We start from the raw sequence: 26909 nt of genomic DNA, 5'->3' as shown, positions 1-26909 counted from the left end.
AACCTGCAAATTCATGGTTGCCAAGCAGTGTTTTAGATCCCTTCTACTTGATAACGTGGCTTCTCCAGTCCTGGATTGAACGGATATCCACAGAAAACAATGGGGGACTGAAAGCTGGGACTAGCGCTGACTTTCCCAAAACGAAAGAGGAATCAAAGTTTGAGACCTTTCTCTGCGGCTCTCATGGCCTCACCTTCCAGCCAGATGATTTTAAATTAGCAAGAGGTGGACATGGTCCATGGTGGAGGGACAGGAGACCGGAGACAGCATATAACCAATAATAATAATAATAATAAAATAAGAATAATAAAAGAATTAGGAAAAAAACAAGAAGGAAGAGGAAGAATGAGGCAGAAAAGAGGGGGTAATCTTCGGCAGCATCTTGCGGTGGCTTCTCTGGCAGAGAAAAAAAAAAAAAAAGAGGATATATATCTATATACAGGCAAGGGTGGAAGGGATGGGCTGGGACTGTGCTTTCCCCACTGCCAGACTTCACCACCCAGCCCTGGGCTGATGGCCAGGCTCCCAGATGCACTAGGTAATCAAGTCCCAGTCGAAGTCATCGGGGATCTCCTCATTGGCCCCAGGAGGTGGAACTGATGGCCGAGGAACCATGTGGTGTGCTGTGGGAAGAGAGAAGGAGATTAAAAGGAGAGTGGATGGGAAGCCGTTCTATCCATCTCAATGGATGGTGGTCAACCCCAAACACGACCATGGGGAAAGTCTGGGGAAACTATGGTCCTTATCAGCCCAGAGTTATTTTTGTTTCCGGCCACCACTTCAGTGAGATCTCAGGAAAGACTCAGAGTAAACTAGGCCACATGGCAATGTCACAGTATGCAGCCATTAAAAATTATACTCATGGGCTTCCCTGGTGGCGCAGTGGTTGAGAGTCCGCCTGCCGATGCAGGGGACACAGGTTCGTGCCCCAGTCCGGGAGGATCCCACGTGCCACGGAGCGGCTGGGCCCGTGAGCCATGGCCGCTGAGCCTGCGCGTCCGGAGCCTGTGCTCCGCAACGGGAGAGGCCACAGCAGTGAGAGGCCTGCGTACCGCAAAAAAAAAAAAAAAAAATTTATACTCATGGGGACTTCCCTGGCAGTCCAGTGGTTAGGACTCTGCACTTTCACTGCCAAGGGCCCGGGTGTGATACCTGGTCGGGGAACTAAGATCCCGCAAGCCACAATGCACGGCCAAAAAACAAAAAAAAAAGAAAAAAAATTACGCTTATGAAGTCTACATAATAATGACAAAAAAACATACAGAATATACTATTACATGAAATAGCAATACAGAAATTTGTATATAAATCACACGGAGAAGGAATACATGGACAAAGAGCTGAACATCGCCTCCAAAACTGAAAACACTGTGGTTAGGCAGCATGAACAGTGATTTTTCTCAAATGCATTTAAAGGTGAAGGATCTGTTCGTTTTGTAGTATTTATGGCAATTTAGGGTCTCCCCACCTACTCTCACCATCAGAGGTAGTTCAATCCCAGAACCCTGATACTAGAGGTCAGGAGGACAAGAAAGCAGACGTGGGCACAAAGCAGGTACATTTGCATAACATGTTCATGTCATTTGTCTGAGCGTATCTCCCACCTAGATTCCGAAGCTAGGCATAAATGTTCTACACGTCTATCTTTTGTTTATAGCCATGCTTCTACTTCCTTTCATCACTGCAGGCACGAGCTCATTTTAAAGTCAGTTGGTCTTCTTTAGTCTCCCATGACGTACACCTCCCTAGCAGGTGGACCACCCTCCAGCCTTGAGAATCAGGAAGGCTCACCCCCTCCCAGCAGGTGCAGGCAACAGAGCCAAGAATGCAGGTTCGGAGCCATAGGAAAGCCAAACGACTCGCTGGTGGTGAAACAAGCTTCCTGGCTCTTACCTGGGCGATTGTATCCTGCTGAGTCCTGGGTGGCAAGTGGGTACATTGGTGATGGACCCGGGTAGAGGTGGGGGGCTTGAGGGTGCACATAAGAGTTCACTGCCAAAGCAAGACAAGAGTTAAGTGAGTGGGACCGTCGTATTCAAGGAAGCAGAGTCAGATAGAGAGGGAGGAAAAAGTACTCCTCCTCCCCTTCATCTCTTCTCCCTTCCCTGCTCTGCTCTGTGGCTCCTGTGGGCATCAAGGCTTTCTGCAGAAGCTATCAGTCCTCACCACTTAGGGCACAAAGGGACCCGATACTAGTGGAGTTCAATATCACAGCTATCAGAAGGGTGACAAATATAGAACCGTGATCATTGACTCTTACTTCACCAGTTTGAAGACCATATAACTGGAGAGAATCACAACTCCACCTAATTACGATCCAGGGAAGGGTTACTGAGACACAAATTTGGAACAGGGACTTTCTCCTCCCTTTTCTTCAGTAACCCTGACCTCCCAGATCAAGATCTAAAAGGAATCATACGGTCCATTGCTTCGGCATTTGGATCGCGGCTCATGAGCTGATGTTTCTCAGTTCTCTCCTGCCCTTCTCGTCCCCCCTCCTTTTCATCATCCAGTCTCCACCTCCTTGGCAGCTTGCTTTGTGCGGTACCTTGGTTCATGGCTGGCTCCTGTTTGCCACTAGTGAGGGCACAGGAATCAGCAATGCGGGCGGGGGCGGGTGGCCGGTGGGAGCCCCCCTGGGGGGGCACGTGACCAGTCTGAGTGAGGAAGTGGTTGAGGGAGTCACACAGATTGGCAATGTGATGCTGGTCCAGGCTCCAGTTCTTCTGCTCTGCCTGCCGCAGACTCTCCATCAGCTCTGCAAACAGAGCAGCAAGAAAGGCTAGCTTTGCAGACGCCCCAATGCCCCCAGCGGTTCTATGCCCAACTCACTGCTCCAACTACATGGCCAATCAACACCGCTGATTGTATGGGCTACCAGAAATTGACATCTGTTAGAGTCCTACATTTTCAAACTCTCACTCTATTTCTTCCTTACTAAATTCTTTTCTTTTAATTTTTTTTAACATCTTTGTTGGAGTATAATTGCTTTACAATAGTGTGTTAGTTGCTGCTGTATAACAAAGTGAATCAGCTATACATATACATATATCCCCATACCCCCTCCCTCTTGCATCTCCCTCCCACCCTCCCTATCCCGTCCCTCTAGGTGGTCACAAAGCACCGAGCTGATCTCCCTGTGCTATGCAGCTGCTTCCCACTAGCTATCTATTTTACATTTGGTTCCTTAGTAAATTCTTATTATAATTTCCATCTTTCTGATGAATAAGTTTCAAAGTGACTGAGTGAATTAGCCGTGGTCACAATGTCAGTAAATGGTGACAAAACTACAAAATAGTGGTCCAGGGTGATGAATTCCTGAGAGTCTTGTTCTCCTTAAGATAAAACTCAGTGGAATAAACCACCGTCATATTTTGCATTAAGGCAAAAATTAATTAAAACTAACTTGAAGAGGGCTTCCCTGGTGGTGCAGTGGTTGAGAGGCCGCCTGCCGATGCAGGGGACACGGGTTCGTGCCCCGGTCTGGGAAGATCCCACATGCCGCGGAGCGGCTGGGCCCGTGAGCCATGGCCGCTGAGCCTGCACGTCCGGAGCCTGTGCTCCGCAACGGGAGACGCCACAGCAGTGAGAGGCCCGCGTACCGCAAAAAAAAAAACAAAAAACAAAAAACTAACTTGAAGAGAGCATCAATATTATCCACCCTGTGTAACATGAAATCCTCCATCCTCAAGCTTCACTTAACCTCCTGGTTCCAGTTTCCATTGGGTTTTTCCACTTCCGCTATATCCCTCTTCCCTCCAGGCACCATCCTTTGATCACTAACCTGAGAACTGTGACTGCTCAATGCTGGACCAGTTGAGCCGGTTCACCATCTTGAAGCTTTCCTTTAAGGAGTCAATATTGGAGCACCAGTCAGGAGGAAAGGCTGTAAAGAGGAGGGGGACGTGGTAATGAGACAGAGTGAGGGGTAAGACAGCCGCCAACTGACAGCAGATTGACTACTGAATGCAAGATTCTTGCGTCTACGTAGGTTTTCAGCTGCATGACCAAGATAATTTTGGACTCTCCCTCCCTGGAGATTTAGGACAAACAAAGCTATTGATGCTTTAATTACAGACAGCCAAGCTCATGGGCAAAAGAATATGGAAAACCATCCCAATTTATCCAACAATTCTCTAATATGGAGCTCTAAGCAGCAACCTCCGTGGCTCAGACGAGCTCTCACGGGAGAGAGGCTACAAGACTCACTGTTAACTTCCTAACCAGTCGCACCTGCTGCCAGAGTCAGAACAGGGGGCTCAACCCGCAGTCCTCTAGGGTCTCCCTGCACCCTCCCTACTCACCAAAGCCAGTGCTGTTGATGGGAGCCTGGCCTTGTGCCTGCGGCGGCGGCGGTGGCGGCTGGGCAGGGTGGGTGGGGGGATGGTGCTGATGAGGGTGGTAGCCGCTGTGCTGCAGCGGGGGTGGGTGCATGGCCATCACAGGGGGCGGCCCGTAGCCCTCGGCCCCTGTTTGCTTCCCCCCTGGTGGGGCACAACCATCTGGGCTTGGGGTGTGCAGGGGGGGCGCACCGCCCACAGCGGAGGGGCCCTGGGCGGGTGCCTGCTGCGGCTGCGGCTGCGGAGGCGGCGGCGGCGGCGGAGGCGGCGGCGGCGGCGGCTGCTGGTACATGTAGTAGTTGTTAGAGGGCGGCAGGTCCCCCAGGAGAGACGAAAAGCCTGCGGGGAGGGGAGGGGTGGAGGGGGAAGCGGGTACGTGAGCGGGGCAACGCATCGCTCAGGACGTCCACTGGGTGGAGACGGGACGTTCTGGGACAGTAGGGTCCCCTGGGCCCCCTTCCTCCCCCCGGCAGGGATAACCGACAGACGGAGGCCCTCGACAGCACCGACAACCGCTGAAATTTTAGCCAAAAGGTCAGCATGCACCTTTTCATGCTATTTTTCAAGGATCTGGGATGTAGTCCTGGAATCACAGTTTCAAAAGACATCGGACATCAGGTAAAGTTCCAAAAGCAAATTATAAATAAAACAAAGCCATGGGCTTCTGTTCTCTCCTTTTCCTTATTGTCCTACACGCTTCTGCCTCTTGCAGTCGCTACGAAAAACGGAGTCTGGGTACGCAGTAGAGTGGGGACGGATGAATTTCTCAAACAGATGGGGCAGGGAAGAGCTCGAGATGGAGACCCGGGCTTTCAGCCGTAATTAAACTTGAGTGAACTCTCTGCTGTCCTCGCTCCATCTAATTTTTCCCTTTGTTTCTGGGAGCCCTCCAAGCTCCCTACTTCCAATCAACCAAATCACCTGAGTTGGACTCATTTCTCAAGCAAATGCTGCAATCTAGCAACACAACTCCAGATAGGAATCCCCTGGGATATAAAAGACAATTAATGACAATTAATACAAATTTCCCCAAAGTGACTCCTAACCTTTTTTTTTTTTTTTTTTTTTTTTTTGCGGTACGCGGGCCTCTCACTGCTGTGGCGTCTCCCGTTGCGGAGCACAGGCTCCGGACGCGCAGGCTCCGGACGCGCAGGCTCAGCGGCCATGGCTCACGGGCCCAGCCGCTCTGCGGCATGTGGGATCTTGCCGGACCGGGGCACGAACCCGTGTCCCCTGCATCGGCAGGCAGACTCTCAACCACTGCGCCACCAGGGAAGCCCCTAACCACTTTTTATCATTCCATTCGTCTCCGACCGCCTATCCAGGGCCACTGGACAGAACAAGATCTCATGATTCACCTAAAGTCCTGACTTCATCCCTACCTCTAAATTCTTTTTAAAAATTTAGGGGAAAAAAAAAAATTTAGGGGAGGGCTTCCCTAGTGGCGCAGTGATTGAGAGTCCGCCTGCCGATGCGGGGGACACGGGTTCGTGCCCCGGTCCGGGAAGATTCCACATGCCACGGAGCGGCTCGGCCCGTGAGCCATGGCCGCTGGGCCTGCACGTCCGGAGCCTGTGCTCCGCAACGGGAGACGCCACAGCAGTGAGAGGCCCACGTACCGCAAAAAAAAAAAAAAAAAAAAAAAAATTTAGGGGAATTCCCTGGTGGTCCAACGGTTAGGACTCCACGCTTCCACTTCAGGGGTCATGGGTTCAAACCCTGGTCGGGGAATTAAGATCCCGCAAGCCATGTGGTGCAGCAAAAAAAATAAAAAGTAAAAATAAAATAAAAAATAAAAAATTTAAGAAACAGGAATCACAGAGCACTGAACCAGACAATCTCTCAAAAGGTCTCCCAATAACGACTTCAAATCATTCTCATATGCTAATTTGGGAAATCTGAGTACGGATGAGATATAAACTGATATTAAGGAAGCATTATTTACTGTGTTAGGAGTCATCATGGCAATGCATAACTAAAAGAAAAGTCTTCATCATTAAGGATGCATACTGAACCAGTGTTTGCAGGTAGAATGATGTGCATTAAATTCCACCACTTAAAAGAAAAGCTGGGTGGTAAACAAAACAAGCTTAACATATCGGTAACTGGTAAAGTTGGGCAATGAAAATATGAGGGCTTATTATACTATTTTCTCTATTTTTGCATCTGTTTGAAATTGTTCCTAATAAAAATTAACATAAATACGCTAAAAAATAAAATTAAATTGTTCTCACAGTGAAACGCAGGGATTCTTAGGAAAAGGAAACTACTGCTGTCCCCTAGTGGCCATCCTCAGAATGACTTGCTGGCAGCCTTAAAATCATGGTCCTTAGTTCTAATAGACAGGGGATTCCTCCAACTCACTTACTGAAACTAATGACCCAGCTCGCCTCTTGAAACAGCTGTCCTTCAGAACTAAGCCAGAAGAGCTCTGACTCCAAGCAGTTGTGGCTCATGACATGCTTTCCCTGACCAGTGATCAACCTCTCCCTGTGTTACAAGTAAGAAAGAGGGAAAGAAGAGAATGCCCCCATCTGTTCAAAAACCCAAGGACGTCTCTGCTCCCCTCCCCACTCCAGACTCACCATGCTGAGAGGAGGAAGAGGACTTCTCCAGCATGGATTTGTAGAGGTTGCGGAAGGACCAGCTTAGATCCTGAAAATTGATCTCTGAGTAGGAGAATTTGAAGTCATGGTTGGTGTTGTACAGGGGAGGGGCACCCTCGGTGCTCTCTCGGCCTGGAGCCCCTGCTGCCACTGCTCCACCATCCACAGACCCTGTGCCCTGCAGAAAGAGGTAAGAAAGACTCGATCCATGTCCTACGTGAGGGACCAATACAACCCTTTAGTGGACACTGAGTTCTCCTGCCTGTCCTCTTCATCCTCTCCCACCTTTTCAATGAATAAGCATCATTTTCTCCTTCTTTTCTCATTCATTCCTATCTTGATGTAGCTTCTTGCCCTTTTCCTGTGCTACATCCATAGTCATCTTTCCTTTCTCATAACCTTTTTGGCTCTCTTTCTTGTCTTCTCACCACTATTTTTCTGATCTTTCTTAAAATTTTGTTGTCTCTCTCTCTCTCTCCATCTCTCTCTCAGCTTCCCTCTTTCCCTTTCTCCTTCTTTCCCAATTTATATGCCTACTACAGCACAGATACTCAACATATAATTTTGAACCAACAGATATATGAATCTATTCAACCATTCCATCCATCCATCCATCCATCCATCCATCCATCCATCCATCCATCCCTATATCCCCTACAACCTCCACCTCCTACCTGGCTGTAGCTGGAGATAGATGTGGGGCTCTGAAGTGGCATCTGAGGATTCCCCTCGGGAGGCAGTGAGGCTTCTCCACTCCCTGGAATGCCTCCCCGTGGGCTCTTGCTTGCCTCCTGTTCTGGTGAGTCCTGGGATAGCTGAGGGTTGTGAAAGAAGAGAAATCTATAAGCACATGCTAAACATCCTCCCAAGACCAATGGTTCCACACCTGCTGGTATTTGACCTTGGCCTCAAATTTAGGAAACGACTGAAAAAGCAGGCAAAGATGTGGAAGGAGCAGCTGGCTCATAAATGGCATCTCATTGAGGTGGAGACTTACATCATCATCGGGAGGGTGTCTTCTCTTTCGGGAGATGTCAGGGCAGGTATCGATTGTCCAATAAGAGCCCTAGAAGGAGAACCCATCCCCATAAAGAAAACAAAAAATCATTAGATACGGAAATTCCCACCTTTGGAAAAGTAGACATTTGAAGGGATTTTCACATTAAATAAGAGTTATATTTTTTAAAATGACCGGACTGAAATTCAACTATACTTCAATTTAAAAAAATAAATAAATAACATTAACATTAAAGAAGATCATCTATCTGGAACCTTAAAAAAAAGAAAGAAAAGAAAAATGACTGGAAATTCACATAGAATCCTGAGGGTACCAGCTATTTTTGAGGACTAAATTTGTCCTAACAGCTCACTGAGGCCTCGATCATTCTAGAGGGACAGTACACAGCATCTAGTTCAAAGAGCTGGAAATGTCCAGACCAACCCTTCCCTTCCACGTGATCTGAGGCAAAACTCTCTTGGACTTGAGCCTTCACAGCTGTCAAACAAAGAGGATGATCCATCCCTTCTCTCTTATGAAGGTAAAATCATGGGATTTTTATATAGAAAAACTCCTACAAAGGTTATTAAGCCCAACTTTTACATCTAGAAAGAGCACCATGCACAAAAAAGGGGGCATCAAAGTCCATTTTTTAAATAAATATTTCTATTTAAAAAAAAATTCAGTCTTCCTTAGTCGTTCACTCTCATGGGGACCCACTAGCTTGATAACCAAGCTCTTCCTTTGAGGAAAAAAATAAAGCTGCTCCTCTAACATGATTTCCTCTTCTGGGTAATTAAAACAGCCATAGGACTCTAAGCTGTCAACTATTTCTCGCTCCTTCCTCCCTTCCCTTCACCGCTTACAGCAGAATCTCACCTTCCCAGGATCATCCCGAGGTCTGGGCACCTTCCGGAAACACTTGTTGAGAGAAAGGTTGTGCCGAATTGAATTCTGGGGAAGCAGAGAAGCAAGTTAGATTTGAGCATTGTGCAAAGCAGAAAATTTTTCAGTAGTGCACAGAGGGACACAAAGGGATATAACACACACTAAAGTTCAAGTATTAGGGTGAACAAAGCACCTCTTAACTATACTGATAGAGGAAATTACCTATCAGATAGCAAGAGCAATGAGATAAGAAAAAGGAAGCAATTAAATTGATGAGAGGTAATGGCTGTAAATTTGACTACCAGGTGCTTCTAGAAAGCTGATTATATACTTTTTCAATCTTTCCACCCAACTAACAACACGTATATAAATGCCTCAAAATCACATCTGCCCAAACCTAAGTGTCCATCAACAGATGAATGGATAAAGAAGATGTGGGTGTGTGCATACACATACACACACACACACACACACACACACCAGAATACTGCTCAGTCATAATAAAGAATGAAATTTTGCATCTGCAGCAACATGGATGGACTTGGAGAGCATTATGCTTAGTGGAATAAGTCAGACAGAGAAAGACAAATACTGTACGATACTGCTAACATGTGGAATCTGAAAAATACAACCAACTAGGGAATATAACAACAAAGAAGCAAATTCACAGATATAGAGGACAAACTAGTGGTTATTAGTGGGAAGAGGGGAGTAGGAGCAATATAGGAATAGGGGGGTAAGAGGTACAAACTATTGAGTATAAAATAAGCTGCAAGGCTATATTGTACAATATGGGAAATACAGCCAATGTTTCGTCATAACTATAAATGGAGTATAACCTTTAAAAACCGTGAGTCACTATACAGTACACCTATGACTTATATAATAGTGTACAGCAACTATACTTCAATTAAAAAAAAATCACATCTGCCCAGTTCCTTCATTCATTCTATCAGTAGTAAAAGAACAATGTTTTAAAACTGATGATGTGGGAACTCCCCAGCGGTCCAGTGCTTAGGACTCGAGCTTTCGCTGCCAAGGGCGTAGGTTTGATCCCTACTCGGGGAACTAAGATCACACAAGTCGAGGGGTGTGGCCAAGGGTAAAAAAAAAAAAAAGCAAAAACTGATGATGTAAATGATAACAAAATATAAATTATGAGTGAAACAAGTCACAACTTTGCCTTTGTCTTCTCAACGTCCCATGGAATGGTCACACTTGGAGGAAAGAAATATTGCTGCTACATGTCTTGGATGAGGTGGTTGGAGGCTGTGGCAGCTAGCAGGAACATATTTCTAAAGGAAACACTAAATGCTTTCAACAGTCTCCAGCTCATCATCTGGTTTGTATGTCAGCCGGTGATTTACAGAGTGACAGACCTACATTAAATCCCCATTCCTACTCAACAACTGGCAAGCGAGTGATTGCTCCAAAGGACTGAGAACATCAGTCTTCCTTCTTCGCTTGGAAGAGGAGGCCCCTTTTTCCTTTATCTCCAGCCAAACAACTTATCCTCTCCTTCCTTGCATGGTGGATGAGCTGTTGGGGAAGAACCTAATTATATTATTCTTTTTCTTCATACACAATTTTTTAAAAGATGATGACTATGTGGAATGAAGCTCTGCAAACCTGATGAGATGCTACCTCTAGGTAGGATGGAGCAATGCCACACTTTGCACGTGACTTCAACAGAGTAGAGTGGCAATAAATATCTGTGAAATGAACCAGAGGATAAGAGGGTCTGAAAAGCGTCAGCATCCTGTTGCCCCCATAACTATACTTAGTGGCTCGGTATCACTGGCGTTTCCCCGATACACCTTACGGAAGTTGTTCAACTCTGGAAAAAAAGTAACGGATGGGAGATTTGAGATTTTTAAGTTCACACATCTCTGAGACACTCAGAGTGAACTGGACCAGGTTATAGGAAGAAATAAAAGTAGAGGAAAAGGTTGTCAGGGCTAAGAATCATCTCAGGGTATAGAAGCCGTCCCACCTTCCAACCAATGCCAGCATTCTTGTAATAGGGGAAGTTATCACAGATCCAGCGGTAAATCTCACTGAGGGTCATCTTCTTGGCTGGAGAGGAGTTGATGGCATAGGTGATGAGGGTGGCGTAGCTGTATCGGGGTTTGCCATCCTGGTGGACGGCTGCCTCATCTTTGCTCAGGGTGGCGTTAGGATCTGTGGGTGAGCCTGGTGGACATTTGCGGCTGCCGCCTGGAGGCCCAGCCTGGGAGGCACTCCCAAGCTTCTCAATGGTAGCCCGGAGGGTCAGCTGGGGGAGCCAGTCTATGGAGGTGAGGCTGCTCTCTAGGTCAGAAGCCATGGTACTTCTGGGTTCTGCAGAGAAGAGGAAAAAGAGGAAAACAGAATAGACAAATATTACCTGTGGTTACTGGTGGCAAGTAATACACAAATCCTAGGGCTTTAAGGGAAGGAGAGGTTCTTCCCACTCTAATTCCTGTAGAAGGCTCCTCTCCTGGGATAGCCCTCGACCAGGTGTTACCAGAACCCCCAAACGGATATGTCACCAACTACCTACCAGGTGATAGACTGGTACTTATTCTACATCTTCACGTGGAACGTGGCCAAGAGGCCTCTCCCTTCGCACAGGACTAAAAAGGAGATCAAACCGCCCACCAAACTGAGCTATTCCCTCAATTCTTCTCACTTAAAGCCCTATAACATAACTTTTTAAAACTGTGTAGAAATAAATTTTAAAAATAAAATAAAATAAATAGCAGGTAAAATCAGCCAAAGTCTATTCTCCAATTATGTGATGCTTGTTATATTTACATTCAACATCCACAGATAGATAGCACGGGTGAATGTGCAAAGAAAAACAACCAGAGTAAACACAAGTATACACTAATGAAGCACACACCAACACTTTTAAAGATGTTTCACGTTAGTTCCATACCCGTGCTCACCCTTTTTATCCCACATACGCGTGCACATGAGGCATATTACATACTTCCCAACATAAGTTCCATGTGACAACCAGCCAAGCACAGATGCAGGACAGACACATCAACAGTGGCTCACGACCAGAGATCACAATGAGATACACGGCATAACGTTACCCATAGGGCACAAAGTCACACACAGAGCGAACGGAGCCCGAGCACAGCTGCCCTGGCACCTTTAAAGCTTCCCCTGGCGAGCTCCCGCCCACAGACACCAACACCAGGAAGAAGTCACTGGCAAGGCCCTCCCACCTCTCGGCCTGCCCTGCTGCACTGAGCCAGGGAGACACCCAGCTGCGCGCTCACCGGTAACAATCAGATCGCCGGGCTAAAAATAACCACTCTGGGGCTAAGGGCTAACTCCCCTTCTCCCGCCCTCCTCCTCTCTCCTTCCTTCCCGGCCTGGCACGCACGCTCGCTGCACCTCCATGCAAACTCCTGACGCTGCCAACCCGCCCACGCCTGCTGTCTGCACGCCCGGCTGCCACCCACGCAGCCTGGGCGCTCTTGCAGGCGGAGAGGTGCAGCTAGAGTGACGTCTCGGTGGGGGAACGTGAAGAACGGTGGGTGAGATCTGTATCGCAGAATCTGGAAAGGCTGGCAGGAACCACTTGGTAGCCATTTGGCTCTCCCCTGGGGTCGATGCCAGCCACCCCCCCAAAGCGCTTGCTGCCTGACCGGCTCGTGCCTGCACAGCCGGCCAGATTCCAGCTAGGATTTCTTCCTCTGGACCCCTGCTGAGGGTCCATCGAGGCGTCCAAGGCTAACATGCCTCAGAATCCTGGACAGAAAACCTATTCCGTATATAACCTCTAAATCCACACCCAGATAATACGCACCAGCGTTACATGCAACTACACACACAGCCACACACTTTATAGTTAGAAGCTCAATCGCAGATATGCCTGCCTACCCCAGTCTCCGCCTCCAACACATCTTTCAGGCTATTGGCTCACTCTTCTAGTTAGGGACTCTTCTCCCCTGGAGACATTCTCCGAAGGGTCAGCATTCTCACTCATCTCCCAATTCCCCAAGTTCCCCACCCACGCAGTCTCTGCAAGCACGCGCATGTCCCCTGCCCTGCGCGCCAGCAACACGCCCACTCCCGAAGGCTCGAGGAAACACCTTAGCGCCTCAGGCGCTTGGGCAGCGTGAGACCAACTGCAACCCAAGAATTGCTTGACAGGAGGAAAAACTGTAAAGGCCCCGTTCAGAAACAGCACCACGATGGGGTTTCCCCTTTACCCTCAGCTCCTCTCCCCCCCACTCTCCTTGCCATCCCACCGCCACCATCTTGCCCTAAAACCACGGAAACTAAAGGGACATTTAAGCATTACAGGAAGCCTCAGACCTCCTAGCACTTTACTAAGTCAAAGCAGCACAGCTTCTGGGGTAAAGCAGGGTGCAAAGGGCAGCCACCCAGTCCTGCAGCTGGGTTATCCCAGCTGAACGGTAACATGGCAATGAGCGGGTTCGCGATGACCAGGGTCCTCCTGGGTCTGTAAGGAAGTTTTACCCTATTCCCTATTGTCTCCTGCTAAAGATCCTTGGGAAGTCTCACCTTAAGTACACAGAAGCCTTCAGGGGACATTTCATTTGAAAGTCTCCAGACACTGGACAGGGAGGGACATGAGAGAACAATCAAAGTGGTTTACAGAACCCATTTGGCAGTGCCAATCACTGTGAATTCCAGAAAGCGAAGCACCCTTGGCCTTCTGCTACTTGTTCTATGACCTTCCCTAGCACTTCCCCAGTACCAGGTTAGGACACTGAGGTTAAATTTAACCTTTCTCCAGCACCCTCCCAGCCAGCCCTCCAGATACCGCCCCAGCACTCAAAATATCTTCCGATAGACGCAGCAGAAGATCCTTCTGATCTTTCAGCACCGTTCTCCCTAAACCCATCCCATTTCCTCACCCCCATCACTTCCCCATTCTTGAAGGGCAGCCCAGTGTGTGGAACCTCGGAGAATGAGGTTCCTTGATTCTATTCCGAACCTTGACATTAACTCACTAAATGTCCCGAACCGCCCCTTGCTCCCTGAAGTCTTCCTGCCTCAGTTTCCCCCTTTCAATAAAAGGGATGCAGTCATAAACACTGTCCAAGCTTCATTCCTGGAGGGACGTGAAAGAAGCTTAAAGAGCCAGTGGCTGCCACACATTCCACACTCCCCAAAATAATGGCACCAGGCTAATGTTCAGGGCTATTATTAGAAAGGCACACAAAAGGTACTTCCATTTCTCAGTCCAACCAACCTAGTTACCCAGACCTCTCTCTCCAGGTGGGCCTCGTGCCACTGGGCTGGGGCAAAACCTGAGTCAGGCTACATTCTTCTCTTCGAGCTGGAAGACTGAAAGGAAATACCCGTAGAAACTGGGAAAGGCCGCCAAAGGGCAGGCTCCATCACATCCATGGAACGTCTAATGAACACCACACTACTGGGAGAAAGGCAGAGAAGAACAGAAAGACATTCTGTGGGGGTGGGGGGACCTGATCCTGGGTGAGACATGTAAGACCCAAAACAATAGGCACAGTTTTCTTCCCATTTTCTCTGAAAGGTCAGTAATTGTTCTCTGTATGGTGCCAAGGTCAGACATCAAGGAATGATAACTTCCTGCTCTGTACATAACGCAGAAACTAACAGAGCAGTGGCTAAGTCTGCCACATTACCGATCACCAGCCAGGCTGCCTGGGTTTCAATCCTGGCTTCACGACCTACTGGTTGTGCAACCTCAGGCAAGTTACTTAACCTCTCTGTGTTGTAGTTTCTTCATTGGAAAACAGAGGTGACAACCGTACCTACATAGGGTTGTTGGGAGGATTACCTTGAGTTAAAAATTTTAAAGCACTAGTGTTATGTAAGTATAGCAATTACCATTTTTGAATGAGAAAAAAAGGAGAATATTAGAAATTGAAAATTAGAAAATGGACAGACCATACAGGTAAGCCTGGAAGTAGCAAACTCGCAGTGGTTTACACCTGCACTGAGTTCTCAATAGTTTTCAGGATGTCAGAATCTCAAACTTTTCCTTTGGGGGGAGTGTCGCCCCAGGACTGACCAATGCCAAGACTAGTAAACTCCCCAGGATGAAGAAATGGGGGAATATCATCCCTTATTTTTCAGGGGGAACTAGATCTAGTCATAAGACATGATCTGGAAAATAGCACCCTCTAAGTCATAGTTACTCCAACTCAATAGCCATATGCTTCTAACTGATTCCACGGACGCAAGGAGGACTAGGGAAACTCAGTCCCAGCAGGGCCAGTTCCACTGTGTGCCAGTGAGACACCTGCAGGTGTTGTGGTCCAGCTCACTCGGAGCCATTCAACAAGTAGCATTCCAGCATCTGGTAAAGTACTTTGTGAGAAATAGTCTGCTGTTCCACAGAGCTGGCTCTTTTCAAAACATGGGGGAGGGAGTTCTAGAGTTAAGAGCCAAGGATCCTCATGCTTTTTCGACCAGAAACATCAGAAATGAAGCTCTCTTATCAGTCCTAGAAGTGGTCCTAGCCTGAGACTGGGCTGCCCTGCTGCGTGGGATGACTCTCGTGCAGCCATTCATGAGGGCTCCCACTGGACAGCGCAGGCCAAGCCTTTCCTCCCAGCTGGGCGTTCTCACCAGCACCCTCTCCACGTTCCTGCACAGGGGCACCTGCTCTTAGAGGCCTACCAGAAACGCACACTTCTAGGTAACTGGAGGCTTAGTCTGCAAAGCACACATGTACCTGTCCCCGCACCTTGCACGGATGTGGATAGAGCCACATCCACCTGAAGTAAGAAACAGACGCACATCACTCTACAGCACAGCCATACAAACCTGAATTAGAGCCCTGTCTCACTGCCCGCGACTAACAGGTAACTTCCAGGACCCAGTGGATGTACTTAGAGACTCAGACAGTCCACCCAATGCCCAGACAGAGAAAGGAGGAAACATAAAAACCCAAATAAGATGAAGCCTCCCACTTGGACTCTCTGTGGGGTCTAATGCCCCTTACAGGAGATGAGGTATTTCCTAAAGGTGAGGCAGGAAAGCAGGCACCCAGCTAGGGATCCCAGGTCGAAAGGCAGAACACTACTAAACCCATAGCCCAGGCTCAGCCAGAAGGAGTTCCTGGCACCTTTTTCTTGCCTTTTCTGAACAGCCTGGGCTTTGATGATTCCTGCTATTATCTTATGAAAGAAAACTTACATACAAGGTTCCAGAGACCCAGAACTGAACAAGAAACAGGAAGGCAGAGGGTGAGACTATTAGGTGCTTTTCTGAAAGGAAACTCCTTGGGGGGGTCAAATCTCCCTGGCAGTCAACTGATTTTGATGCAAGACTGGAAGGAGGCTGAGCAGCAACCCTCCTCTCCTCCTCTCCAGGATCTGCTTTTTCCTGGGGAACTGTCAGCAAGACAGGAGCGGTGTAGGGCACTGGGGCAGTGGTACCCGGCCAACATTAGGGAAGAACTTCAACCCAGGAGCTGGCATTCCCCTGCACCCTTTCTTCTTGTCTCGGGACATGGGATCCCCATTTTCCCTGTGGACTTTGTGCTTCCGGCCAGGAATGGAGATGTCATGAGAGGAGGCCTCTTGGTGCTGGAGGCGGGGTGAGTGGAGACAGACTGGTTTTCTTGGCAGGGAGCAGTAATCACAGTGGGCTGCAGAGAACAGCTCTGGTGGACATTAAGTGACCTAGGGTTACAGGTAAGAAAATGTAATAGCAACGGAAGCCCCAGACAAGGCCAGGCCACCAAATGCCACCACGACTTTAGTGGGAGCCCACTCTCTGCATGAAAGGGCCCAAGGATGGAGAGTGGCACGGGAGTCTGGCTGGGATGTGGCTTGCCACCATTATTACACCGTGTGGATGGAGTGCTGAAGATGCAGGTGTTTTCTGATATCCCTTTGCCCTCAGCATGAAAACATACACTTCCCTAGGGACCTCAAATGAATCCCATCCCTTTAATCCCCCAACACTAAGAAACCCACTTCTCAGAGCCTCTGCAGCAAGATGAGGGCTTGAATCCAGTAGGTTCAGAACACATTTCCCAGAAGGTTCTGAGTTGTTACTCTACCTTCCCCAGTAATGAAACCCAAGAGTCACCACCTCAGCCCCCTACACCCACTACTGCCTAAAGATGACAGAGAGAAGATGAAGGAAAGAAAGCACTGACCTGTCTCCAAGTCTCCCCCAGCGGAGGGAGAGGACCACTTGGTACTGGAGTTTGGGGTTGCAGGGACTCCCCTCTTCAGAGGCAGATGAAGAGTCTCATCCTCAGTGGCTCTTCCTGTACTTGGCTGAGCCTCCCAAGCTGGGGAGGGGAACTGGGTCCCCTGAGGAGGAGCGGGGGGAGGGGGAGGGGGAGGAGAAGGAGGTCCCACCTGGGGAAGGTGGCACAGTCCCCACACTCGGCCGGTGACCCTGGGGACGAGGGGAGGAGCCTCTCCCAACCGGGAGTTGTCTCCTCCCCCTTGGGGGAGTCCCCCTCCCCCCCAAACTGAATCTGTCGGGAGTGGAGGGCTCCTTCTGTCCGCTGGCGATCTGAGCGGAGGGGCTCTGCCCTGTTCCACCGTCTAGGTACAAGGAAGTTGGGGGGAGTTCTTCCCCTCTCCTGAGAGGCTGAGAGCCGAGTCCTCTCCCTGGAGTGTCCTCTCCCCTGTGGATGGGAGGGAGGGTGTCTACTCCACAGGCATATCCCCCTTGCTTTATGCCTCAAAAGTCCAGAACTGAGGAGAGTGGGTTTGGAGGAGCGGAGGCTCGCCGGGGCGGTCTCACTCGCTGCCTTTGGTAAGGATCACCCCTCTCTACTTCGGGAGCTCCATCCCCGGGCCGGTACGGGGATCTTCCTCGCCTCTAGGAAGAAGAGACTCGTCCCCTAGAGAGGTCTCTTCTTTCCCTCGCCCGAACGCGAAGGGTCATCTCTCCGGCCGGGGGAGAGGTGGCTCCCGTCCCCGCTCCCGCCTCCGCTCCTGGGGCGCCCCCGAGGGTGGGGTTCTCGTACTCCCCGCTCTCCCGGAGCTGGCCTGGGCAGCTGGGGCCGGGAGGCCGCGGCTCCCGACGCCCGTCACTGCTGCTGCGGCGGCCGCGCCTCTTCTCTGGTCCCGTCCCGTCCGCTCCCGCCGGCGCGTGGCGCTCCCCGCGCCGCCACCGCTCGGATTCCGGCCAGTCCGGGCTCCGGGGGAACCAGGAGAAGGACGGACGGTGTCAAGATTCGGCCGGGGCTCGGGCTCCGCTCTGCTCCGCTGCAGGCCCCGGCTCCTCCCCGGCCTCCGCGCCGCGCTCGGCGCTCCTCCCCCGCCCCCGCCCGCCCGGCCGCCGCCGCCGCCGCCTCCCCGCGCGGGTTAAGGAGGAGCGGGCCGAGCCGAGCCGCGGGCCGCGCCGCCGAGGATGAGCTGCGCCGGAGGAGCCGCGCCACCGACCCCGCGCTCCCTGGGGACACGCCGCGCGCCTCCCGCGGCCCCGGGGACGCACGCCGCGCTCGCTGCCCGCCGGCCGCCACCCCGGCACTTGGCCCCGTGCAGCTTGCCATCCACCCGAGATGACACCCCCCTGCCGTCTGTCAGGAGAGTCCCTGTTTCGCGCCGCAGGAACTGTCCATTTCAGTTCAACGCTAATTCTGCCACACTGACCTTTTTTCATTGTCTTCTATACGCAGATGAGCATAGGTTTTCTCAGGAATGTCTTTGATGGGCTTCTTTTTCCCCTGGGATAGCTTTGAAAGGGGTATGGAGTTGGGCCGAAGTTAGTCTGTTACCTTGATATCATCCCGGAGTTCAATAAATGCCTGTGGAATGACTGAGTGTAGAAAGGGAAAAACGAGCGTGCAACGGAGAAAACTCTGGACTAAACATCAGAAGGTCTAGCTTTATAAATTTGTGCAAGGCCCTCGTTCTATGGAATCTTGGTTAGCGAAGAGGGGATCCTGATGCTCGCCCTGCCCACCCAATAAGGCTGCTGCAAGGATCAAATGAGTTCATTTATGTGAAAATGCTTTTTAAACTGTACAGTATACAAAGGATAAAGGATATTGTTCAAAAAAATATTGTTCAGTTCACTTGACAATTCTATAACAAATATTATCCAGGTCACAGTATAGAATGTTCACATCCTCTGCACCTTATAGAATAATCCTCACCGAAAGACAAAAAACGCCATCAGGAAGACCACCTCCATTTTTCCTCCTGGAATCATATTATTCCTCTGCAAATTCTTATATATTTCAGCCTCTGGCCTATTAAACTTTTCTCAAAGTACTCTACTTTCTGTCACATAAAATAATAAGAAAGCAAAAATCTCCATGAAATATTTTAATTGCTAAAAAAAATGCATACTCAGGATTCCAGCTTGATCACTACATTTCACATTTAGATATTAAAGGGTTTTTTTTTGTCTTCTAGCTAAATATATAATACTATATATATATATATTACATTATATTTACAATGTGCTAGGAATTCAGCTATGCATGCATTATCACATTTAATTTTTCCCAATCCCATAAGGCACTATTATTAAACCTATTTTACAGATGAGAAAACTGACTTAGAGGCATTGACTTTCTGAGTACAGATGATTAGTAAGAAGCAAAGTCAGGACTTAAATCAACATATCCAAAATCCAAATGACTCTTAACTTATATTCCATTTTCCTGAGCCGTCAGAATTAAAAGTCATTCCTTTAAATGTAATTAAAGGCAGTAAATTCCAATTGAGCCTTTTCTTTCTTTCCACCCTTGCAATACCCAGGATTAAAACTGTATTTTCCCTTCCTCTTTGAAACATTAACTCATTCTCCCATACACAGATAATTTGTCATCAAATGTTTCTTGCTATGTGTTACATGTTTTGTTATGTTTCTTTTTCCAACCCTTTTCTGACATTTTTTATGTATATGAAATTTGAGGAGCAGGGGTAGAGAGGTCAAAGTACTAAAAATGGGAAAGTTAGGGAAGGATTAGACTCTCTTTTCCTGGAAACTGAGAAAAATAAAAAGCTCAAGAACTTATTTGACATATACTAGACATTTGCTGCAGCATTATTTATAACTGTAGGAAATCAGATAAATATCCATAATAAGGTAACTGTTAAATATACTATGGTACAGTTACATAATAGGATACTACTTAGCTTTTTTTTTTTTTTTTTTTTTTTTTTTTGCGGTACGCGGGCCTCTCACTGCTGTGGCCTCTCCCGTTGCGGAGCACAGGCTCCAGGCGCGAAGGCTCAGCAGCCATGGCTCACGGGCCCAGCCTCTCTGCGGCATGTGGGATACTCCCAGACCGGGGCACGAACCCATGTCCCCTGCATCGACAGGCGGACCCTCAACCACTGCGCCACCAGGGAAGCCCCACTACTTAGCTTTTAAATGAGTAATTTTATTTAACTCTGGGAAGTAGAGTTAGTGAGGAATTGTTTTTCTTTTTATGTCTTCTTTACCATTTAGATATTTGCAATAGTCACGTATTATTTTAAAGAACGAATTTTTTTTTCATGTATCTAAATATATTCCAGTGAGAAAATCATGTTAAAAAACAGTTCGTAGGGAGGCGCCGAATGTCCCCTTGGCGGATGCGCCGGATCACAGGGAACTCGGGAAGGGGAAGGTAGAATTAGAAGATCATGTGATGCTGGAGTGTGAGGATTTATCTTGGTGACTAGGTTGCTGGTTCCACTGCAAGTATAATTCTGCAAAGCTAAGAATCCAGGAAAGACTTGACAGAGAAGGAATTAAAAACAAGATTTTATATGAAAGTACCCACCTTGATCCTGAAAGAAAACAAACCAACAGCGGCAGCAGCAGCAACTGAGCAGTCTTGAGCACAGAAAACCCAGATACAACTCACTTCAGTGGGAACAAAGCTGAGATCAACTATAGAAAGCATTTTATGTACCACAAGGCTTTCAATCAAGTAAATAAAGTATGTGTAAGTTGTAGCTTTTTTACACATGTATGAATATTTACAACCTTATTCTGGCCCTGTATCTACAGTCAGTATAGCATATAGTGGACTCATAGTTAAAATAAACCTCGTGTTTAACATGCTTAAAAAAAAAAAAGAAAAAACAATTTGTATAATATGATTATATAGTTGCTTTTTAAAATATATATGTATGTGTATGTGTATATTTGTGTATGTACATACACACAAACACATAGATGGATATACACCAAAGATGTAAGCTTAAAGATTATTATAATTTACCTCATTTTCTACTATATCTATAATTAGCGTTTGTATGGATTTTGCTTATGTGATTTTTTTAAATAAAAAAAAGAAACCAATAAGCTAGTTTTGTTTTGCTTTTGCCCTGAGACAGGGAGAAGCACTTGCATTCATTTTCTATTTACTTTCTATTAAGGAGGATGATATGGAGCAGAATAAAAATATAGTCACTGAAACATGCAAGGAATCAAAATGTAAAAGATTCACTCTTCTCAATAATAGAACATATTATATAATTCTTCATGAGTGCTAGTCTACCTTGAGCGAAATGCTTCTTCATATGATTGGTGACCAATATGCCACAGTACATATTTTGGAAGCACTTATGAAAGACCTGTGTGTTATATGAAACATGGTATAGTGGATAAAATTTGTGTGTTCAAATCCCAGCTTTGACACTCAATAACTGAGAACTTAAGTCATTTAACTGATCTGGTAGCCAGTTTCCTCATCAGTAAAATGGGGATAATAATATTACTTACTTCATAGTGTTGGGGAGGGACTGTGTGATTTCATGCCTGGAATGCACTTAGATAAGCGCATGAAGGAAGAGTAACCTAGAAATTGAAAGAGGCTTAAAAGACAAGGCAACCAAATGCAATCTATATGGATCTAGAGACGTATCTGTCAAATACAATATATGGACATTTGGGGGGGTTCCTGATTTGAACAAAGCAACTGGAAAAAACATCAAGCAATTGGTGAAATTTCAATCCTGACTTCGGTGATATAAAAGTATTACTGTTCTATTTTAGATATGTTAATAGAATTGTGTTATTATTATTTAAAGATATTTATCTTGGGCTTCCCTGGTGGTGCAGTGGTTGAGAGTCCGCCTGCCGATGCAAGGGACACGGGTTCGTGCCCCGGTCCGGGAAGATCCCACATGCCACGGAGCGGCTTGGCCCGTGAGCCATGGCAGCTGAGCCTGTGCGTCTGGAGTCTGTGCTCCGCAATGGGAGAGGCCACAACAGGGAGAGGCCCGCGTAAAAAAAAAAAAAAAAAAAAGATATTTATCTTTTCAAGATGCATACTAAAGTATTTAGTCATGAAAAGCCTGAAATTTGCTTCAAAATAATCAAGTGATGGGGAAGAGAGGTATAGGTAATAAATGACTAGCCAAGTGTTGCTTATTACAACGTGGGTTTTTTTCATTTGTCTTTTTTTAATACTATTCTCTCTACTTTTGCATATGTTTGAAATTTTACAAAATAAATAGTTTTTAAAAAATACTGTTTAAAAGCACTGGAACATAGTAAGGACTCTGTAAATGTTTACCACTATTACATGCTTTATATTTATAATATTATCTAATGTTTGTTTACACCTTTCAGATCACAGTGTGTTTTCATTTACACGAAGTCTTTTAGTACTAACACTAAACCTAGAAGGTATCCCCATTTTACAACTGAGAAGACTGAACTAGAGGCAAGGCTGCAAGGCGGCCCGATATACCACCTCCGCTCTTCCAGCTTCCAGGGGACCCTCGGTAAAAGGACTAGGAGGTAACTCGCAACCTCTAAGCAAAGGGTTCTTGCTTCCTTTAGTGGCTGTCGTCAGATCTAGCGGGGAGAGAATAAACAAACATACAAATGATTCACTTAAAAATATTTATCAGACAAAATCTGAGCCCACATTTGAGCATCAGAAAAATTCTAGCGGCTACTTTAAATGGTAATCTCGGAAGAAAAGAATAGAACACAGAAGAAGAGATTACATCGTAAAGGAAAAGTTCTCTCCGTGGTTTGTATTTCTTTTACATAACTTTATTATTGTAAGTTTCATTAGTTTACCTACCTAACCTGTTTATTCTTTCTAAAAATAAGACTAGGACTAAGGTTAGGGGACCAGAGATGAGAAACTGCGTGGGAAGCGAAGTTGGGAGGCAGGAGGACGTCACATCCCAGTTGTTTAGAGGCCCAGCCACCTAACAGCTCTGCGCCACCTTAAGAAGCGTTAGCCTCTCCCCAAGTCGAGCAGGCCCTCGGCTCCTCCCACTCCCGTGTCAGCTCCGACCCGGGAACGTGGGGAAGGGAGGAGAGACACACTGAATGGAAAGATTGGCGCCGGGGTCTGCAGGGTCTCCCCTTCCCCCTACTCTACCGGCGCGGGGAGGAACGTGTAAAGCACGGGCCTTTGGGGTTTGGTTCCTTTCCTGATGATTCAGGATGGGAATGTGTTCTACTGAAATGGGGGGCGAGCGGGGGGAGGGATGTGAGGGGTGGGGCTCATCTTGGGGTGAGGTCGAAGGGGGACAGAACTGGGGCGTTTGAGACACGCAGTATGCAGTGATCGCTGGTCGAAAATTGTTAAGTTCAAGAGATCCGGACGCACCTCTTCAAACCATTTCCAAAAGAGGGGGCAAGTTTTCCATTCTCCGCCCAATTCTCCGTCTTCATTTTAATTGATTGGGTTTAAGGTAGGCCGGGCCCAAGGTTGCTTGTTGATTGGCTACGTACGTAATCTATCAGGATGACGCAAGCAAGAGGCGGATGTTTGGGAAGGAAGTGAAGATTATTTTAGTACCTCCCACCCCAACTACTGATTGGTTGGGGTTTGCCGTGATGTAAAACAAGGCGTAAAGATGTCCACGAAAGGGAAGGGCCAATTGGCCATTCTCTCAGGGACGATGTCTACGGTGGGATTGGGAAGAGTGAGACGAAGTCTGCTATCGTAGTGAAGGACCAAATGGATTGAAACCCGGAAATGAGTTTAGAAGGGAACTGAAGTAGAAAGGGAAATCCGCGAAACCTTCGTTGCCCTCAAACAAGGCCATTTCCTGCGTGGGATCGATAGTTTCCTGTTTACTCAGCGAAGTTAGCGGCTACAGTGGTTTTCTAAAATATACGTGATAATTAAATTCGTATGAGCCTTTGGTCCCAGACTTCCCATTTACTTATACTAAAGAGATGAAAGAGACAGAAGAAAGGAAAAGCGTGGGGTTTAGCCTTGCCTTTAGGGAAGGATGGGGAAACCGAGGTTCTCATACAGAAAGTTAAGGACTGACCCTGGATCACAGTATCCGAGCAGGTGGGTTCCTAAAGAAACTATTCACAAAATAATTGGAGAGGCTGCGTGGAGGTGAAGGAAACTGTAAAAGTTTGTCTGAAGGAAGGGCATTAATCACATTACAGAAACCTGCTTGGATATGGAGTGTATTTTATTCATCGTTGCATATCCAGTGTCTAACAGTGTCTGATACATAGCAGGTTATGAACCGAACCAAAATGAGAAGACTTTTACAAAGTATGCCAGACCTTTAAAATATGTTTTTAAAGGTATCTGTGCCAATTTTATGATCCTGGAAAAAATGTTTCACACTCACCACCTGGGTTTTTCCAGCCATAAATTGAAAGATAAATCTGCTCCCACAGATCTACCTAGGAAGCTACCTACCTGTGAAAATGCTACCATTTCCTCCTTAACACCCTGAGGCATTTAAAATTTGAAAGTAGATTTCCCCTCAACCTACCTTCCTAGAAAAATTGAAAAGATAGATGGAATTGGAGAAAAGATATCCTCTACATCCAGTGAATGAAAAATAAGGTGTTTAACCTACAATCTGCAATTCCAGGGTAGGAAGAACTATTTGAGAGTGTTGAGAGATGTCATCTATACTGTAAATTATGGAATTCCCTTGCTTCCCAGCACAAATGGACCTTTTTTTTTTTCGTAGTCCAGACTTTTTCTTATAGCTACATTTCAGCAAAGCTTTTAACACTGTCTAAAAATTGTGCTTTGAAATTGAGGGACCAGAGTAAGGACTTCCCATTAGTATTATAACTGTCCCCACTGCAGAGCTGCAAGGGCTATGGGTCAAGATTCAGTAACAGGTACCTTCTGTTCATCCAAAGTGATTCCATCTTTTTATGATTTTCCAGGATCTCCTAGGCCAGGTAGTTTACAAGAGAGTATATCATATTAGCCCTTCAGTATCGTTATGGCCATAGTTTAGAAATAAGAGGAGGAACAAGAGGCAGCTGTATTTGCAATAATAAAAGTACCATGGGAAAATTATTACTAGACTGTAAATAATTCTAGCTTAATAAGGTATATCTTGCTTATGCCAAAGTGGGATTGAGGGTGGGGCAAGGAAGGGGGAGGATGTTAAAATTTTTTTCAAAAATTGTCTAGGCTTCCGGGCGCGTCGGTTACTCGGCTGGGGGAACCGTTGGCGTGGTGGTCGCCTGGGTAGTTCCCACCGCGTGAGAGGAGGACGAGGAGGGTTTGAGCATGAGCGTGGGAGAAGGGGACACCCTGATATCAGTTGGTTATGAATCTGGGGGGAAGGCACACGGGGTGTTTTTCCGCAAATATACTCAGGCTGAGGGGCAAAAGCTGGAATTTGGAGGCTGGGTCCAGAATACTGACCAGGGCACAGTATGAGGGCAATTTCAAGGTCCCATCTCCAAAGTGCGTCATATGCAGGGATGGTTTGAAAAAGAGGGAAACCCAAAACAAACGTACGTCGACAAAGCAAACTTCTACAATGAGAAAGTCATTTCAAAGTTGGATTACTCAGATTCCTAACTTGTAAAATAATGGCCAGAATTTAAATTTTCCAAGATAAACTAAGTGGTTTTGTTTTTTATTGTTAGTAGAGATAGAACTATTCTGTGTTCAGTATTAGAATTTATCAGTAAGTTATTTTAGTATCAGATATTTGATTATTACTGCATATTATATGTATGACGGGAGGATTACAACTACAATTCTAATCAATAAAAACACATTAGAACCTTTAAAAAATTGTGTTATGAGAGTAAAGGGCATTTTGTTCTTAGTAATGTTAAATGAATATGTGGAAACATGCAATATTATTTTTAGGTTAATAATTCATATACTTAAAGAACTGTCACTTTTCCTGTGATGAGGCCCAATAAGCAAAAGCAGAAATTGTCTCTGAAGAGACCTGGATCTCAAGGAAATAAAACTGCTGTTGTTCCTCATCACAGGCCCAAGCCCTCCAGTGAGTAAAGATAAACCGGTGGCATCTTGATTAGTGAGAACATGAGACACTGAATCAGATAGCCTCTTGGGCATCAGGAAAATCAGGAAAAACACCAGGACCTGCTTAGGATCTGCCGAATGAACTTGGACAAGTCACCTTACCACTGGGCCTTCATTTACTGCAAACTAAAATTAGTATTACAGATAAATATTAACATTTAAGAAAGGAGGGCGGAAAAAAGATATGGAAGAAACAGTTTGTAAAAGGAACATATACAGTAGTACCCTCTTAGCATTTTCACCTTCTGAGGTTTCAATTACCCATTGTCAACCGCTGTCTGAAAATATATTAAATGGAAAATTCCAGAAATAAACAATCCACAGGTTTTAAATTGCGCGCCACTCTAAGTAGCATCATGAAATCTCAAGCCATCCCATTTCATCCTGCCAGGGATGGGAATCATCCCTTGGTCCAGTTTATTGATGCTGATTACTCACTTGGCAGCGGCTGCTTTATCAGATGTACTGTCATGGTATCACATTCACATAAATTTTATTACAGTATGTTGTTACAACTGTTCTATTTTATTGTTAGTTACTGCTGTTAATCTCTTACTGTGCCTAATTTATAATCTTTATCATGTGTATGTATGTATGTATAAGAAAAGACATAGTATATATAGGATTGGGTACAGTCTGTGGTTTCAGGCATCTGTTGAGGGTCTTGGAAAGTATCCCCCGTGGATAAGAGGGAACTAGTATAATAAGAAAAAAATATTTAAAAAAATAAGGAAGGGGACTTCCCTGGTGGTCCAGTGGTTAACAATCCACCTTCTGATGCAGGGGATGCAGGTTTGATCCCTGGTCTGAGAACTAAGATCCATATGCTGTGGGGCAACTAAGCCCACGGGCCACAACTACTGAGCCCGCACATTCTAGAGCCCGTGCTCCAC

The 26909-nt window shown here is 46.7% G+C and overlaps 1 protein-coding gene across 1 annotated transcript; it reads right to left on the bottom strand.

The window, feature by feature from the left end:
- Window positions 1–534: 534 nt before the first annotated feature.
- On the bottom strand, window positions 535–14201 carry FOXJ2 (forkhead box J2; the record flags this gene model as incomplete). Its single annotated transcript, XM_079715870.1, has 11 exons — window positions 535–623; window positions 1894–1992; window positions 2549–2758; window positions 3785–3886; window positions 4305–4679; window positions 6926–7124; window positions 7621–7761; window positions 7944–8012; window positions 8823–8897; window positions 10825–11171; window positions 14162–14201. The coding sequence occupies 11 exons, from the start codon at window positions 14199–14201 to the stop codon at window positions 535–537; spliced, it is 1746 nt and encodes a 581-aa protein (XP_079571996.1).
- Window positions 14202–26909: the final 12708 nt, after the last annotated feature.

The sequence above is a fragment of the Hyperoodon ampullatus genome (genome assembly GCF_949752795.1).
Source record: "Hyperoodon ampullatus genome assembly, chromosome: 11".
NCBI classification, from domain to species: Eukaryota; Metazoa; Chordata; class Mammalia; order Artiodactyla; family Ziphiidae; genus Hyperoodon; species Hyperoodon ampullatus.
The sequence above is the reverse complement of the archived record's forward strand: the minus strand, read 5'-3'. Positions and strand labels throughout refer to the sequence as shown.